Source organism: Pseudophryne corroboree, chromosome 4, assembly GCF_028390025.1.
Source record: "Pseudophryne corroboree isolate aPseCor3 chromosome 4, aPseCor3.hap2, whole genome shotgun sequence".
NCBI lineage: Eukaryota > Metazoa > Chordata > Amphibia > Anura > Myobatrachidae > Pseudophryne > Pseudophryne corroboree.
The window spans coordinates 2205816-2223479 of record NC_086447.1 but is presented as its reverse complement, the minus strand read 5'-3'; the positions used below and the strand labels follow the sequence as shown (position 1 = coordinate 2223479).

Here is a 17664-nt window from a genome sequence, read left to right as displayed (position 1 = left end):
ACGGCACCGAGAGTCTTTACCAAGGTAATGGCAGAGATGATGGTACTTCTCCGGAAGCAAGGAGTTACAGTTATCCCGTACTTGGACGATCTCCTCATAAAGGCGAGGTCCAGAGAGCAGTTGTTGGTCAGCGTAGCGCACTCTCAGGAAGTGTTGCTACGGCACGGCTGGATTCTGAATATTCCAAAGTCGCAGCTGATTCCTACGACGCGTCTGCCCTTCCTGGGCATGATTCTGGACAAAGAACAGAAGAAGGTATTTCTCCCGGAGGAGAAGGCTCAGGAGTTAGTGACCATGGTCAGGGATCTCCTGAAACCAAAGCAGGTGTCGGTGCATCACTGCACGCGAGTCCTGGGAAAGATGGTAGCGTCATACGAAGCCATTCCTTTCGGCAGGTTCCGTGCCAGGATCTTTCAGTGGGATCTGTTGGACAAGTGGTCTGGATCGCATCTTCAGATGCATCGGCTGATCGCCCTGTCCCCGAGGGCCAGGGTGTCTCTTCTGTGGTGGCTGCAGAGTGCTCATCTTCTCGAGGGCCGCAGGTTCGGCATACAGGACTGGGTCCTGGTGACCACGGATGCAAGCCTCCGCGGATGGGGGGCAGTCACTTAGGGAAGAAACTTCCAGGGGCTGTGGTCAAGTCAGGAGACTCGTCTGCACATAAACATACTGGAATTAAGGGCCATATACAACGCCCTGAGTCAAGCGGAGCCTCTGCTTCGAGACCAACCAGTGCTGATTCAGTCAGACAACATCACGGCAGTCGCCCATGTAAACCGACAGGGCGGCACAAGAAGCAGGGTGGCGATGGCGGAAGCCACAAGGATTCTTCGTTGGGCGGAGAATCACGTACAAGCACTGTCAGCAGTGTTCATTCCGGGAGTGGACAACTGGGAAGCAGACTTCCTCAGCAGGCACGACCTCCACCCGGGAGAGTGGGGACTTCATCAAGAAGTCTTCGAGCAGATTGCAAATCGGTGGGAACGGCCACAGGTGGACATGATGGCGTCCCGCCTAAACAAAAAGCTAAAAAAATATTGCGCCAGGTCAAGGGACCCTCAGGCGATAGCTGTGGACGCACTGGTAACTCCGTGGGTGTTCCAGTCGGTATATGTGTTTCCTCCTCTTCCTCTCATACACAAGGTACTGAGAATAGTAAGAAAAAGAGGAGTGAGAACAATACTCATTGTTCCGGATTGGCCAAGAAGGACTTGGTACCCAGAACTTCAAGAGATGGTCACAGAGGACCCATGGCCTCTGCCTCTCAGACAGGACCTGTTGCAGCAGGGGCCCTGTCTGTTCCAAGACTTACCGCGGCTGCGTTTGACGGCATGGCGGTTGAACGCCGGATCCTAGCGGAAAAGGGTATACCGGATGAAGTAATTCCTACGCTGATTAGAGCTAGGAATGATGTGACAGCAAAGCATTATCACCGCATATGGCGGAAATATGTTGCTTGGTGTGAGGCCAGGAAGGCCCCTACAGAGGACTTCCAGTTGGGTCGTTTTCTGCATTTCCTACAGTCAGGTGTGACTATGGGCTTCAGATTAGGGTCCATAAAGGTTCAGATCTCGGCCCTATCCATTTTCTTTCAAAAAGAACTGGCTTCACTGCCTGAGGTTCAGACGTTTGTAAAGGGAGTGCTGCATATTCAGCCTCCTTTTGTGCCACCTGCGGCACCTTGGGATCTTAACGTTGTGTTGGATTTCCTGAAATCCCACTGGTTTGAGCCACTTAAGACCGTGGAGCTAAAATATCTCACGTGGAAAGTGGTCATGCTATTGGCCTTAGCTTCGGCTAGGCGTGTGTCAGAATTGGCGGCTTTGTCATGTAAAAGCCCCTATCTGATCTTCCATATGGACAGGGCAGAATTGAGGACTCGTCCCCAATTTCTCCCTAAGGTGGTATCATCGTTTCATTTGAACCAACCTATTGTGGTGCCTGCGGCTTCTAGGGACTTGGAGGATTCCAAGTTGCTGGACGTAGTCCGGGCTTTGAAAATTTATGTTTCCAGAACGGCGGGAGTCAGAAAGTCTGACTCGCTGTTTATTCTGTATGCAGCCAACAAGGTTGGCGCTCCTGCTTCGAAGCAGACTATTGCTCGCTGGATCTGTAGCACGATTCAGCTGGCTCACTCTGCGGCTGGATTGCCGCATCCAAAATGAGTAAAAGCCCATTCCACAAGGAAGGTGGGCTCTTCTTGGGCGGCTGCCCGAGGGGTCTCGGCTTTACAGCTTTGCCGAGCTGCTACTTGGTCGGGTTCAAACACATTTGCTAAGGTCTACAAGTTTGATACCCTGGCTGAGGAGGACCTTGAGTTTGTTCATTCGGTGCTGCAGAGTCGTCCGCACTCTCCCGCCCGTTTGGGAGCTTTGGTATAATCCCCATGGTCCTTACGGAGTCCCCAGCATCCACTAGGACTAGTGATGAGCGGGTTCGGTTTCCGAGAAACCGAACCCCCCCGAGCTTTACCTTTTTTACACGGGTCCGAGCCATACTCTGATTCTCCCGTATGGCTCGGTTAAACCGAGCGCGCCCGAACGTCATCATCCCGCTGTCGGATTCTCGCGAGATTCGGATTCTATAAGCAGCCGCGCGTCGCCGCCATTTTCACACGTGCATTGGAGATGATAGGGAGAGGACGTGGCTGGCGTCCTCTCCGTTTAGTAGAAGACAGTTGATTTGATTGCTTGTTTATTACTATAATTGTGGGGAGCAGCTGTTAGGAGGAGTACAGTGCAGAGTTTAGTTTTTATCCATTCTCTGCCTGAAAAAAACGCTCCATACCATATCTGTGCTCAGTGTGCTGCATGATATATCTGTGCTGAGTGCTCACACTGCTTAATTGTGGGGACTGGGGGGGAGCAGCTATAGCAGGAGTACAGTGCAGAGTTTTGCTGACAGTGACCACCAGTATACGTTTGTCTGCCTGAAAAACACTCCATATCTGTGCTCACAGTGTGCTGCTTTATTGTGGGGACTGGGGACCACCAGTATAATTAATATTATATAGGAGTACAGTGCAGAGTGCACTGCTGTACCTACCTCTGTGTCGTCATCCATTAAGTATACTATCCATCTACATTCCTATACCTGTGGTGCATTTTAGTTTAGCAGTTTGCTGACAGTGTCCACCAGGTCCAGTATACTATATATAGCAGTACGGTAGGCCACTGCTGTACCTACCTCTGTGTCGTCACTCGTCATCCATTAAGTATACTATCCATCCATCTACATTGTATACCTGTGGTGCCTTTTTTTAGACTAGTTTAGCAGTTTGCTGACAGTGTCCACCAGGTCCAGTATACTGTATATAGCAGACCGGTAGGCCACTGCTGTACCTACCTCTGTGTCGTCACTCGTCATCCATTAAGTATACTATCCATCCATCTACATTGTATACCTGTGGTGCCTTTTTTTAGACTAGTTTAGCAGTTTGCTGACAGTGTCCACCAGGTCCAGTATACTGTATATAGCAGACCGGTAGGCCACTGCTGTACCTACCTCTGTGTCGTCACTCGTCATCCATTAAGTATACTATCCATCCATCTACATTGTATACCTGTGGTGCCTTTTTTTAAGACTAGTTTAGCAGTTTGCTGACAGTGTCCACCAGGTCCAGTATACTGTATATAGCAGTACGGTAGGCCACTGCTGTGTACCTACCTCTGTGTCGTCACTCGTCATCCATTAAGTATACTATCCATCTACATTCTATACCTGTGGTGCATTTTAGACTAGTTTAGCAGTTTGCTGACAGTGTCCACCAGTATACTATATATAGCAGTACGGTAGGCCACTGCTGTGTACCTACCTCTGTGTCGTCATTCGTCATCCATTAAGTATACTATCCATCTACATTCTATACCTGTGGTGCATTTTAGACTAGTTTAGCAGTTTGCTGACAGTGTCCACCAGTATACTATATATAGCAGTACGGTAGGCCACTGCTGTGTACCTACCTCTGTGTCGTCACTCGTCATCCATTAAGTATACTATCCATCCATCTACATTGTATACCTGTGGTGGCTTTTTTTTAGACTAGTTTAGCAGTTTGCTGACAGTGTCCACCAGGTCCAGTATACTATATATAGCAGTACGGTAGGCCACTGCTGTACCTACCTCTGTGTCGTCACTCGTCATCCATTAAGTATACTATCCATCCATCTACATTGTATACCTGTGGTGCCTTTTTTTAGACTAGTTTAGCAGTTTGCTGACAGTGTCCACCAGGTCCAGTATACTGTATATAGCAGACCGGTAGGCCACTGCTGTACCTACCTCTGTGTCGTCACTCGTCATCCATTAAGTATACTATCCATCCATCTACATTCTATACCTGTGGTGCATTTTAGACTAGTTTAGCAGTTTGCTGACAGTGTTCACCAGTATACTATATATAGCAGTACGGTAGGCCACTGCTGTGTACCTACCTCTGTGTCGTCACTCGTCATCCATTAAGTATACTATCCATCTACATTGTATACCTGTGGTGCATTTCAGTTGTGCGCAGTAAATATAGTAGTAGGCCATTGCTATTGATACTGGCATATAATTCCACACATTAAAAAATGGAGAACAAAAATGTGGAGGTTAAAGGGAAAGATCAAGATCCACTTCCACCTCGTGCTGAAGCTGCTGCCACTAGTCATGGCCGAGACGATGAAATGCCATCAACGTCGTCTGCCAAGGCCGATGCCCAATGTCATAGTAGAGAGCATGTAAAATCCAAAACACAAAAGTTCAGTAAAATTACCCAAAAATCAAAATTAAAAGCGTCTGAGGAGAAGCGTAAACTTGCCAATATGCCATTTACCACACGGAGTGGCAAGGAACGGCTGAGGCCCTGGCCTATGTTCATGGCTAGTGGTTCAGCTTCAAATGAGGATGGAAGCACTCATCCTCTCGCTAGAAAAAAAAAAAGACTTAAGCTGGCAAAAGCACAGCAAAGAACTGTGCGTTCTTCAAAATCACAAATCCCCCGACCAGAAGAGAGAGGTGGCACAAAGTCCAGAATCCAAAACGGAAATCCAAAGGCGAAGAACCTCTCCACCTGATGGATGCCACCTGAAGGGAGTACGGCTGAGGGACTTTATTAGTCCTTTCTCCAGTTTTGATTGTACTGGCTCCCGGGACGAACCTGTAGAAGGTCCCCCATGGGTGACTTATTTGCTTCGTTTCTCTGTGGTTTCTGCTTCATGACTTCAGATTTGTGATGTCCCCCTCCAAATTTTTTTTTTTTTTCTCTTCCCTCTCCCTCTCCTCACTCTTTCTCCCCTCAGCCCCCCTAGGTGCTTGACAATATTCATATCCTGTATTTCATCACTGTACCATGCCATAGCTGTCAATCACTACTTTGTTTCTAGACCTAGGACCTTACTTTTACGCATTTACTTCACGCAGTTCTTACCCTTAATTAGTGCCGCCTGATCTCCCCCCCCCATATAATTTTTTTTTTTTCTCTCTCTCTTCGGAAGGACCCTTCCCATTATCATTATTAATATTGCTGTTACTGTTGTTATTTATGTTACTATTCTTGAAATGCACAACCAACACCGGTTATTTTTGTTGCTTACGCTCCACTTGAATTAACTGATTTTAGGATGGCGGGGCTGCGGCCCAATAATATACCCCCTACCGCTACGGTTTTCCCGAGACAGGGACACCCTTACGGTCCCTTCCCTGTCCGGTTGCGGTATCTTACTGTTAGACTTACTCAGGTATGTCGCCTTCTCTCTTTCCTGTTCCTAGATACTCTTCCATTTTCTCTTTTCTTCCTAATCCTACCATTCCTTTTTTCCCTTTCGTCACCTGGTCCGCAGTATATGATTTTTGAGGCTCTACAACACCCCGACATATGGCTTCCACACTGAGGATAGTCTCCATAAACGCCAGGGGTTTAAACGTCCCTGAGAAGAGGGCCTGTGCCCTCTGTTCGTTCCACGCGGAGAGGGCTGATATTGTCCTTGTGCAGGAGACCCATTTCCGGCACTCCTCCTCTGCACCCCATCTTAGGAATAGGTTTTTTCCCACTTCGTATTATTGTAATTACTCCCAGTCTAAATCTAAAGGGGTGGCCATCCTCTTTGCTAAACATTTACCTATTACCAATGTGGTGGCCCATAGGTTGGAGGAGGGGAGATGCCTCGTACTAGTATGCTCCATCTTTAACACGACCTTTACAATTGTTAATATATATGCTCCCAACCAAGGTCAACCTGCCTTCCTCGAGGCTATTATGGATAGGGTTGATGCGCTGAAACAGGGGATCCTGATTGTGGGAGGAGACTTCAACTGGGCCCTCGACTACACTCTAGACACCTCCCCCGAGTCCCCGCTGGTACGCCACCGCTTGTCCAGGAAGGTGCGGCGCCTCCTCCACGTCCATCAGCTGTCCGACGTCTGGCGCATATTCCACCCGTCAGACCGGGATTACACATATTACTCGGCCCCTCATTGTTCATACTCTAGGCTAGGCTATATTCTACTAGACCACAGACACCTGCCCCTGGCCTGCAATGCTTCAATAGGCCAGATGACATGGTCTGACCACGCTCCGGTTAGACTAGACATCTCCATCGGACCCCCCCTGCTCAGCGACGCTTGTGGCGCTTCAACGAATCTCTATTTCTCGACCCGTACTGTAAAGCCCAACTAGAAGATGCCATCGATATGTATATTGATTGTAATGTCTCCCCTGATGTATCTGATTTGACAATTTGGGAGGCTCATAAATGTGTAATCCGGGGAAAGTGCATTCAATTAGGCTCCTATTTAAGGAAACAACGCTTGGGCCAAATTGAAGGACTTCTGCGGCAAATCCAATCCTTAGAAACCGCCCATAAGGCCTCCCTCTCCCCCGACACCTATGTCGATCTGGTTGCGGCCCGTTCGTCCTTGAATAAATTGCTATTAGACAAGGTGAAATTCTCTTTCAGAAAGTGCCGCAATCGTTATTACCGCTGGGGCAACAAACCGGGCAAAATGCTTGCCAGGGCTTTGCGTAGCCAGAGAGCGCTCTCATATATCCCCTCCATAAAGGACGCTCAAGGCCGTCTTTTCCATAACACGGACAAAATTGCGGAGACATTTTGTTCATACTACACCTCCCTCTACAATCTCCCCCCCTCCGACTTGGCTAGCGATCGGTCGCGCGACGTCGACGCTTACCTTACAAAGGTCGGCTTCCCTAAACTCTCGGAGGAGGCCGAGGAGGAGTTGGAGAGGCCCTTTACCTCACAAGAACTCGATGATGCCATCAAATCCACCCCTTCTGGAAAGAGCCCTGGCCCGGACGGTTTTACCATCAATTACTATAAAGCCTTTAAAGATTAATTGTCCCCCCTCCTCTTAGACGCCTGCAATACAGTCTCTGATACTAACCCTTTTTCTAGGCAATCCCTCGAGGCCCACATCACGGTCATCCCTAAGGAAGGCAGGGACCCCTCCCTGTGTCCCAGCTACCGGCCTATATCCCTTCTAAATGCTGACGTTAAGCTCTTCGCCAAGCTCCTTGCTAATAGACTCAGGTCCCTCCTACCCTCCCTTATACATAATGACCAAGTGGGGTTTGTCCCTGGTCGAGAGGCGAAGGACAATACGTCTAAGATCGTAGCTCTTATACACTACGTTTCCTCAACGAACTCCCCATCGATCCTGTTATCTACTGACGCTGAAAAGGCGTTCGATAGAATCGACTGGGGTTTCATGGCTGGGGTGCTGAGACACATGGGACTGGGGCCGACTTGCTTTCACCGCGTCCTGGCCCTTTACACCTCCCCTTCGGCCAGAATTGCGATAAACGGTTCCTTGTCCGGATCGTTCGATATTCATAACGGAACTAGACAGGGCTGCCCCCTATCCCCCATGATTTTTATTCTCTGCATGGAAGCCTTAGCTAGGGCGATTAGGCTCAACCCAAATATTTCTGGAATTAGGCTCAAGGATGACGAATACAAACTTGCCCTCTATGCCGATGATTTACTGGCTACGATCACAAACCCTACAGTCTCCCTGCCTAATTTAATGGATGAGTTTAAGCTCTTTGGTGAGCTCTTTAACTTTAAAATAAATTACTCAAAATCAGTGGCCCTGAATCTTAATGCCCCGACTGCCATGGTATCAGGACTTAAAGCTGCGCTCCCCTTCACCTGGCACACCTCACATTTGAAATACTTGGGGACTACCATTACCAGGGATCCTTCCCGCCTTTTCGACTCTAATTTTACCCCCCTCCTAACTAAACTTCGGGCAGATCTCCAATCCTGGACTTCTAAGTCTTTCTCCTGGCTAGGCAGACTGGGTATTCTCAAGATGAATTCCCTCCCTAAAATCTTGTATCTACTACAGACCCTACCGATCACAATCCCTTCAACATGGTTCCGGGAGGTACAACTGCTATTTAGAGAATTTATCTGGGGAGGCAAGAGACCGCGCCTGAAATTTTCCATGATGGTTAGGCAGAGAGACAAAGGTGGCCTCCGCCTGCCAGATATACAGGGCTACTATCGAGCCTGCCATCTCCAAAGGATCCTTTGGTGGTCTAGGGCTGTAACATCGAAACAATGGGTGCAGATAGAGAATCAAGTACTCCCGTCACCAATCGCTGTCACTCCCTGGGTACATACCCTCCCTGCCATCTCCCACCCCACTATAGGCCCCACCTTAACATGTTGGAAAGCGATTAGAAAATCCCCCTCTATTTCCTCATCGACTTCCGCTTACATGTCCTTTTTATTTAATGAACGATTTCCCCCTGGTATGGCCATACGGGCCTTCCAATCTTGGTATGATTTAGGACTCTGGAGGGTCGGGCAGCTGATGGACGGGGGTGAGGTTGTCTCCTTTTCGAATCTACAAGAGAAATGGCATTTACCGCCCAGAGACTTTTGGCGAAATCTGCAAGTTCGACATTTTTTGATGTCTCAGGGCTACTCTAGAGGGAGGCCCCCAGCCCTCACGCCGTTTGAACGCCTCTGCGACAGCTCGGCGCCCCCGCCCCACTCTATCTCCCTGATATACAACCTTCTATTGGCAGACTCCAGCACAACTCTCCCTCCCTTTACTGAGGCGTGGGATAGAAATCTCGACAGAGAGCTGGGCGAAGACGTTTGGGAGAAAATATTCAAACTGGCTCATGCTTGCTCCCCCAGTACACTGGTAGTAGAAACCCAGTACAAATTAATCTCTCGATGGTATAGATGCCCTGATATTCTTTCTAAGATGGGTCTTGGTCTCCCCAATACCTGTTGGCGCTGCTCTTCTGGCCCTGGGAACCCGCTCCATATATGGTGGTCGTGCCCCTTGCTTCAACCCTACTGGAAGGAGATACTTTCACTTTCTGCTGAAATTATAGGTGACGAGACTCCAACGGATCCCCTGTTTTGGCTGTTTCACTACTCGTCCAAACCCATCTCGAGCTATAAACACTCCTTATTATGCCATCTCAACAATGCCGCCAAGGCGGTGATTCCTGTCCGCTGGCGATCCTCCTCCCCTCCAACTGTTAGAGATTGGTTGAATAGAGTAGATCTTTATATGGAATTGGATGATATAATGGCATCTGCCGATGGGGGCTATCCATCCTTCAGGGATACGTGGGCGCGATGGCTACTTTTTAAGGATTCCTCAACTTTTAGGTCCATCCTCGCCTCCAGGTCCCCCACGCCATCTTAGACGTTTTCCCACCTCGTTGTATTGCTTCTTGTTGTGTGGTAAGCAGGAGACATGCGCTGTGGACCGGGTGACTCTGATTCTGACTCTCGTTCTAAGCCTCCCTCCCTTCTCTTCCCCCTCTATCTCTTTCCGTATTCTTTCTTTATCTCTTTTCTTTATCTTGTTCTTGTATTGGGTTAATAAGGTTAACAAGATATGTTTGACTATCACATTGTACCATTTTATGTGTTCAAGCTGTTGTGTAACATTGAGTATATGCTCTCTTGGTATTGACCACGGGAGCCAGATAGGCTTGCAGTTGTATCACGACACTACTTTTCTTTTATTGCGACTGTCTGTATGTTAACCATTTGTTATTGCTACAAATTTTACAATAAACATATTTTGCACTAAAATCACAAATCCCCAAGGAGAGTCCAATTGTGTCGGTTGCGATGCCTGACCTTCCCAACACTGGACGAGAAGAGGTGGCGCCTTCCACCATTTGCACGCCCCCTGCAAGTGCTGGAAGGAGCACCCGCTGTCCAGTTCCTGATAGTCAGATTGAAGATGTCAGTGTTGAAGTACACCAGGATGAGGATATGGGTGTTGCTGGCACTGGGGAGGAAATTGACAAGGAGGATTCTGATGGTGAGGTGGTTTGTTTAAGTCAGGCACCCGGGGAGACACCTGTTGTCCGTGGGAGGAATATGGCCATTGACATGCCTGGTCAAAATACTAAAAAAATCAGCTCTTCGGTGTGGAAGTATTTCAACAGAAATGCGGACAACAGGTGTCAAGCCGTGTGTTGCCTTTGTCAAGCTGTAATAAGTAGGGGTAAGGACGTTAACCACCTCGGAACATCCTCCCTTATACATCACCTGCAGCGCATTCATCATAAGTCAGTGACAAGTTCAAAAACTTTGGGTGACAGCGGAAGCAGTCCGCTGACCACTAAATCCCTTCCTCTTGTAACCAAGCTCCTGCAAACCACACCACCAACTCCCTCAGTGTCAATTTCCTCCTTACCCAGGAAAGCCAATAGTCCTGCAGGCCATGTCACTGGCAAGTCTGACGAGTCCTCTCCTGCCTGGGATTCCTCCGATGCATCCTTGAGTGTAACGCCTACTGCTGCTGGCGCTGCTGTTGTTGCTGCTGGGAGTCGATCGTCATCCCAGAGGGGAAGTCGGAAGACCACTTGTACTACTTCCAGTAAGCAATTGACTGTCCAACAGTCCTTTGCGAGGAAGATGAAATATCACAGCAGTCAACCTGCTGCAAAGCGGATAACTGAGGCCTTGGCAGCCTGGGCGGTGAGAAACGTGGTTCCGGTATCCATCGTTAATTCAGAGCCAACTAGAGACTTGATTGAGGTACTGTGTCCCCGGTACCAAATACCATCTAGGTTCCATTTCTCTAGGCAGGCGATACCGAAAATGTACACAGACCTCAGAAAAAGATTTACCAGTGTCCTAAAAAATGCAGTTGTACCCAATGTCCACTTAACCACGGACATATGGACAAGTGGAGCAGGGCAGACTCAGGACTATATGACTGTGACAGCCCACTGGGTAGATGTATTGCCTCCCGCAGCAAGAACAGCAGCGGCGGCACCAGTAGCAGCATCTCGCAAACGCCAACTCGTTCCTAGGCAGGCTACGCTTTGTATCACCGCTTTCCAGAATAGCCACACAGCTGAAAACCTCTTACGGCAACTGAGGAAGATCATCGCAGAATGGCTTACCCCAATTGGACTCTCCTGGGGATTTGTGACATCGGACAACGCCAGCAATATTGTGCGTGCATTACATCTGGGCAAATTCCATCACGTCCCATGTTTTGCACATACCTTGAATTTGGTGGTGCAGAATTATTTAAAAAACGACAGGGGCGTGCAAGAGATGCTGTCGGTGGCCCGAAGAATTGCGGGCCACTTTCGGCGTTCAGGCACCGCGTACCGAAGACTGGAGCACCACCAAACATTCCTGAACCTGCCCTGCCATCATCTGAAGCAAGAGGTGGTAACGAGGTGGAATTCAACCCTCTATATGCTTCAGAGGATGGAGGAGCAGCAAAAGGCCATTCAAGCCTATACATCTGGCCACGATATAGGCAAAGGAGGTGGAATGCACCTGTCTCAAGCGCAGTGGAGAATGATTTCAACGTTGTGCAAGGTTCTGCAACCCTTTGAACTTGCCACACGTGAAGTCAGTTCAGACACTGCCAGCCTGAGTCAGGTCATTCCCCTCATCAGGCTTTTGCAGAAGAAGCTGGAGACATTGAAGGAGGAGCTAAAACAGAGCGATTCCGCTAGGCATGTGGGACTTGTGGATGGAGCCCTTCATTCGCTTAACCAGGATTCACGGGTGGTCAATCTGTTGAAATCAGAGCACTACATTTTGGCCACCGTGCTCGATCCTAGATTTAAAACCTACGTTGTATCTCTCTTTCCGGCAGACACAAGTCTGCAGAGGTTCAAAGACCTGCTGGTGAGAAAATTGTCAAGTCAAGCGGAACGTGACCCGTCACCATCTCCTCCTTCACATTCTCCCGTAACTGGGGGTGCGAGGAAAAGGCTAAGAATTCCGAGCCCACCCGCTGGCGGTGATGCAGGGCAGTCTGGAGCGAGTGCTGACATCTGGTCCGGACTGAAGGACCTGGCAACGATTACGGACATGTCGTCTACTGTCACTGCATATGATTCTCTCACCATTGAAAGAATGGTGGAGGATTATATGAGTGACCGCATCCAAGTAGGCACGTCAGACAGTCCGTACGTATACTGGCAGGAAAAAGAGGCAATTTGGAGGCCCTTGCACAAACTGGCTTTATTCTACCTAAGTTGCCCTCCCACAAGTGTGTACTCCGAAAGAGTGTTTAGTGCCGCCGCTCACCTTGTCAGCAATCGGCGTACGAGGTTACATCCAGAAAATGTGGAGAAGATGATGTTCATCAAAATGAATTATAATCAATTCCTCCGTGGATACATTCACCAGCAGCAATTGCCTCCAGAAAGTACACGGGGACCTGAGATGGTGGATTCCAGTGGGGACGAATTGATAATCTGTGAGGAGGGGGATGTACACGGTGATATATCGGAGGATGATGATGAGGTGGACATCTTGCCTCTGTAGAGCCAGTTTGTGCAAGGAGAGATTGATTGCTTCTTTTTTGGTGGGGCCCAAACCAACCCGTCATATCAGTCACAGTCGTGTGGCAGACCCTGTCACTGAAATTATGGGTTTGTTAAAGTGTGCATGTCCTGTTTATACAACATAAGGGTGGGTGGGAGGGCCCAAGGACAATTCCATCTTGCACCTCTTTTTTCTTTCATTTTTCTTTGCATCATGTGCTGTTTGGGGACAATTTTTTGGAAGGGCCATCCTGTCTTGATTGACACTACAGTGCCACTCCTAGATGGGCCAGGTGTTTGTGTCGGCCACTTGTGTCGCTTAGCTTAGTCACACAGCCACCTTGGTGCGCCTCTTTTTTTCTTTGCATCATGTGCTGTTTGGGGACAATTTTTTGGAAGGGCCATCCTGTCTTGATTGACACTGCAGTGCCACTCCTAGATGGGCCAGGTGTTTGTGTCGGCCACTTGTGTCGCTTAGCTTAGTCACACAGCGACCTTGGTGCGCCTCTTTTTTTCTTTGCATCATGTGCTGTTTGGGGAGTATTTTTTGGAAGGGCCATCCTGCCTGACACTGCAGTGCCACTCCTAGATGGGCCAGGTGTTTGTGTCGGCCACTTGTGTCGCTTAGCTTAGTCACACAGCGACCTTGGTGCGCCTCTTTTTTTCTTTGCATCATGTGCTGTTTGGGGACTATTTTTTTTGAAGTGCCATCCTGTCTGACACTGCAGTGCCACTCCTAGATGGGCCAGGTGTTTGTGTCGGCCACTTGGGTCGCTTAGCTTAGCCATCCAGCGACCTCGGTGCAAATTTTAGGACTAAAAATAATATTGTGAGGTGTTCAGAATAGATTGAAAATGAGTGGAAATTATGGTTATTGAGGTTAATAATACTATGGGATCAAACTGACCCCCAAATTCTATGATTTAAGCTGTTTTTGAGGGTTTTTTGAAAAAAACACCCGAATCCAAAACACACCCGAATCCGACAAAAATTTTTCGGTAAGGTTTTGCCAAAACGCGTCCGAATCCAAAACACGGCTGCGGAACCGAACCCAAAACCAAAACACAAAACCCGAAAAATTTCCGGTGCACATCACTAACTAGGACGTCAGAGAAAATAAGAATTTACTCACCGGTAATTCTATTTCTCGTAGTCCGTAGTGGATGCTGGGCGCCCATCCCAAGTGCGGACTTTTTCTGCAATACGTGTATATAGTTATTGCTTACTAAAGGGTTATTGTTATGAGCCATCCGTTGATTGAGGCTCAGTTGTTGTTCATACTGTTAACTGGGTATGGTTATCACAAGTTATACGGTGTGATTGGTGTGGCTGGTATGAGTCTTACCCTGGTTTCCAAATCCTTTCCTTGTAGTGTCAGCTCTTCCGGGCACAGTTTCCCTAACTGAGGTCTGGAGGAGGGGCATAGAGGGAGGAGCCAGTGCACACCAGATAGTACCTAATCTTTCTTTTAGAGTGCCCAGTCTCCTGCGGAGCCCGTCTATTCCCCATGGTCCTTACGGAGTCCCCAGCATCCACTATGGACTATGAGAAATAGAATTACCGGTGAGTAAATTCTTATTATCTCTACTATAGATGACTAACCTACCTTGCAACATACACTTATCTCTACTATAGATGTCTACCCTACCATCCAACATACACTTATCTCTACTATAGGTACCTACCCTACCTTCCAACATACACTTCTCTCTACTATAGGTACCTACCCTGCCATCCAACATACACTTACCTCTACTATATGTACCTACCCTACCATTCAACATACACTTATGTCAGCTATAGATGACATCTATCTATCTATCTATCTATCTATCTATCTATCTATCTATCCATCAGCTGCTTATAGCTCTGCAGGTAAGGGTTATTCTGATTTCCTGGCTTGTCTTTGCAGTGGACCTGCTATCCGGTTATAATGTGGGTACAGTCATCCATGACACCAAGATTGACTGGCTAGAGCTGAATGAGACTGGCCGTAAGCTGCTTTTCCGAGATAAAAAACTTCGGGTGAGGAAAATAATGAAGCCCTGGCTTTACCCCTGCCCAGTGCCCTGGCTTTACCCCTGCCCAGTGCCCTGGCTTTACCCCTGCCCAGTGCCCTGGCTTTTCCCTGTTGCTATGTCCAGTCACTACTGTCTGGTCAGTGCTCCCGGCTGCTCCCTCTGTAGTCCCTACTGTCTGGTCTGTACCCCCAGTTGCTCCCTGTGTAGTCCCTACTGTCTGGTCACTACCCCCGGCTACTCCCTCTGTAGTCCCTACTGTCTGGTCAGTACCCCGGCTGCTCCCTGTGTAGTTCCTACTGTCTGGTCAGTACCCCCGGCTGCTCCCTGTGTAGTCCCTACTGTCTGGTCAGTACCCCCGGCTGCTCCCTGTGTAGTCCCTACTGTCTGGTCACTACCCCCGGCTGCTCCCTCTGTAGTCCCTACTGTCTGGTCAGTACCCCCGGCTGCTCCCTGTGTAGTTCCTACTGTCTGGTCAGTACCCCCGGCTGCTCCCTGTGTAGTCCCTACTGTCTGGTCAGTACCCCCGGCTGCTCCCTGTGTAGTCCCTACTGTCTGGTCACTACCCCCGGCTGCTCCCTCTGTAGTCCCTACTGTCTGGTCAGTACCCCCGGCTGCTCCCTGTGTAGTCCCTACTGTCTGGTCTGTACCCCCGTCTGCTCCCTCTGTAGTCCCTACTGTCTGGTCTGTACCACCGTCTGCTCCCTGTGTAGTCCCTACTGTCGGGTCAGTACCCCAGTTGCTCCCTGTGTAGTCCCTACTGTCGGGTCAGTACCCCCGGATGCTCCCTTTGTAGTCCCTACTGTCTGGTCGGAACTCCCGGCTGCTCCCTCTGTAGTCCCTACTGTCTGGTCAGTGCCCCCGGCTGCTCCCTGTGTAGTCCCTACTGTCTGGTCTGTACTCCCAGTTGCTCCCTGTGTAGTCCCTACTGTCTGGTCTGTACCCCCAGCTGCTCCCTGTGTAGTCCCTACTGTCTGGTCAGTACTCCCGGCTGCTCCCTCTGTAGTCCCTACTTTCTGGTCAGTACCCCGACTGCTCCCTGTGTAGTCCCTACTGTCTGGTCAGTACCCCAGCTGCTCCCTGTGTAGTTCCTACTGTCTGGTCAGTACCCCCGGCTGCTCCCTGTGTAGTCCCTACTGTCTGGTCAGTACTCCCGGCTGCTCCCTGTGTAGTTCCTACTGTCTGGTCAGTACCCCCGGCTGCTCCCTGTGTAGTCCCTACTGTCTGGTCAGTACCCCCAGCTGCTCCCTGTGTAGTTCCTATTGTCTGGTCAGTACCCCGACTGCTCCCTGTGTAGTCCCTACTGTCTGGTCAGTACCCCAGCTGCTCCCTGTGTAGTCCCTACTGTCGGGTCAGTACCCCCGGATGCGCCCTGTGTAGTCCCTACTGTCTGGTCGGTACTCCCGGCTGCTCCCTCTGTAGTCCCTACTGTCTGGTCAGTACCCCGGCTGCTCCGTGTAGTCCCTACTGTCTGGTCTGTGCCCCCGACTACTCCCTGTGTAGTCCCTACTGTCTCGTCTGTTCCCCGGCTGCTCCGTGTAGTCCCTACTGTCTGGTTAGTACTCCCAGCTGCTCCCTGTGTAGTACCTACTGTCTGGTCTGTACCCCCAGCTGCTCCCTGTGTAGTCACTACTGTCTGGTCTGTGCCCCAGCTGCTCCCTGTGTAGTCCCTACTGTCTGGTCAGTACTCCCAGCTGCTCCCTGTGTAGTCCCTACTGTCTAGTCAGTACCCCGGCTGCTCCCTATGTAGTCCCTACTAGTCAGTACCCCCGGCTGCTCCCTGTGTAGTCCCTACTGTCTGGTCTGTGCCCCAGCTGATCCTTGTATAGTCCCTGCTCCCTGGCCAGTACCCCCGACTGCTCCCTGTGTAGTTTTTACTGTCTGGTCAGTACCCACGTCTGCTCCCTGTGTAGTCCCTACTGTCTGGTCAGTACCCCGGCTGCTCCCTGTGTAGTCCCTACTGTCTGGTCAGTACCCCGGCTGCTCCCTGTGTAGTCCCTACTGTCTGGTCAGTACCCCGGCTGCTCCCTGTGTAGTCCCTACTGTCTGGTCAGTACCCCGGCTGCTCCCTGTGTAGTCCCTACTGTCTGGTCAGTACCCCGGCTGCTCCCTCTGTAGTCCCTACTGTCTGGTCAGTACCCCGGCTGCTCCCTCTGTAGTCCCTACTGTCTGGTCAGTACCCCCGGCTGCTCCCTGTGTAGTCCCTACTGTCTGGCCAGTACCCCCAGTTGCTCCCTGTGTAGTCCCTACTGTCTGGTCAGTACTACCAGCTGCTCCCTGTGTAGTCCCTACTGTCTGGTCAGTACCCACGGCTGCTCCCTGTGTAGTCACTACTGTCTGGTCAGTGGCCCCCGGCTGCTCCCTGTGTAGTCCCTACTGTCTGGTCAGTACCCCCGGCTGCTCCCTGTGTAGTCCCTACTGTCTGGTCAGTACCCCAGCTGCTCCCTGTGTAGTCCCTACTGTCTTTTCAGTACCCCGGCTGATTCCTGTGTAGTTCCTACTGTCTGGTCAGTGCCCCCGGCTGCTCCGTGTAGTCCCTACTGTCTGGTCAGTGGCCCCCGGCTGCTACCTGTGTAGTCCCTACTGTCTGGTCAGTGGCCCCCGGCTGCTCCCTGTGTAGTCCCTACTGTCTGGTCAGTACCCCGGCTGCTCCCTGTGTAGTCCCTACTGTCTGGTCAGTACCCCAGCTGCTCCCTGTGTAGTCCCTACTGTCTGGTCAGTACCCCGGCTGCTCCCTGTGTAGTCCCTACTGTCTTTTCAGTACCCCGGCTGCTTCCTGTGTAGTCCCTACTGTCTGGTCAGTACCCCGGCTGCTTCCTGTGTAGTCCCTACTGTCTGGTCAGTACCCCGGCTGATTCC

The 17664-nt window shown here is 50.1% G+C and overlaps 1 protein-coding gene across 7 annotated transcripts in view; it reads left to right on the top strand.

Annotated features, from left to right (window-relative positions):
* The window catches only part of IFT172 (intraflagellar transport 172), a 553694-nt gene that overhangs the window by 236893 nt on the left and 299137 nt on the right, over nucleotides 1-17664 (top strand). For all 7 annotated transcript variants that reach the window (XM_063914906.1, XM_063914909.1, XM_063914907.1 and 4 more), the window contains exon 15: nucleotides 14700-14812. In XM_063914906.1, coding sequence (XP_063770976.1) covers nucleotides 14700-14812 — 113 coding nt within the window. The remainder of the gene's footprint in view (nucleotides 1-14699; nucleotides 14813-17664) is intronic.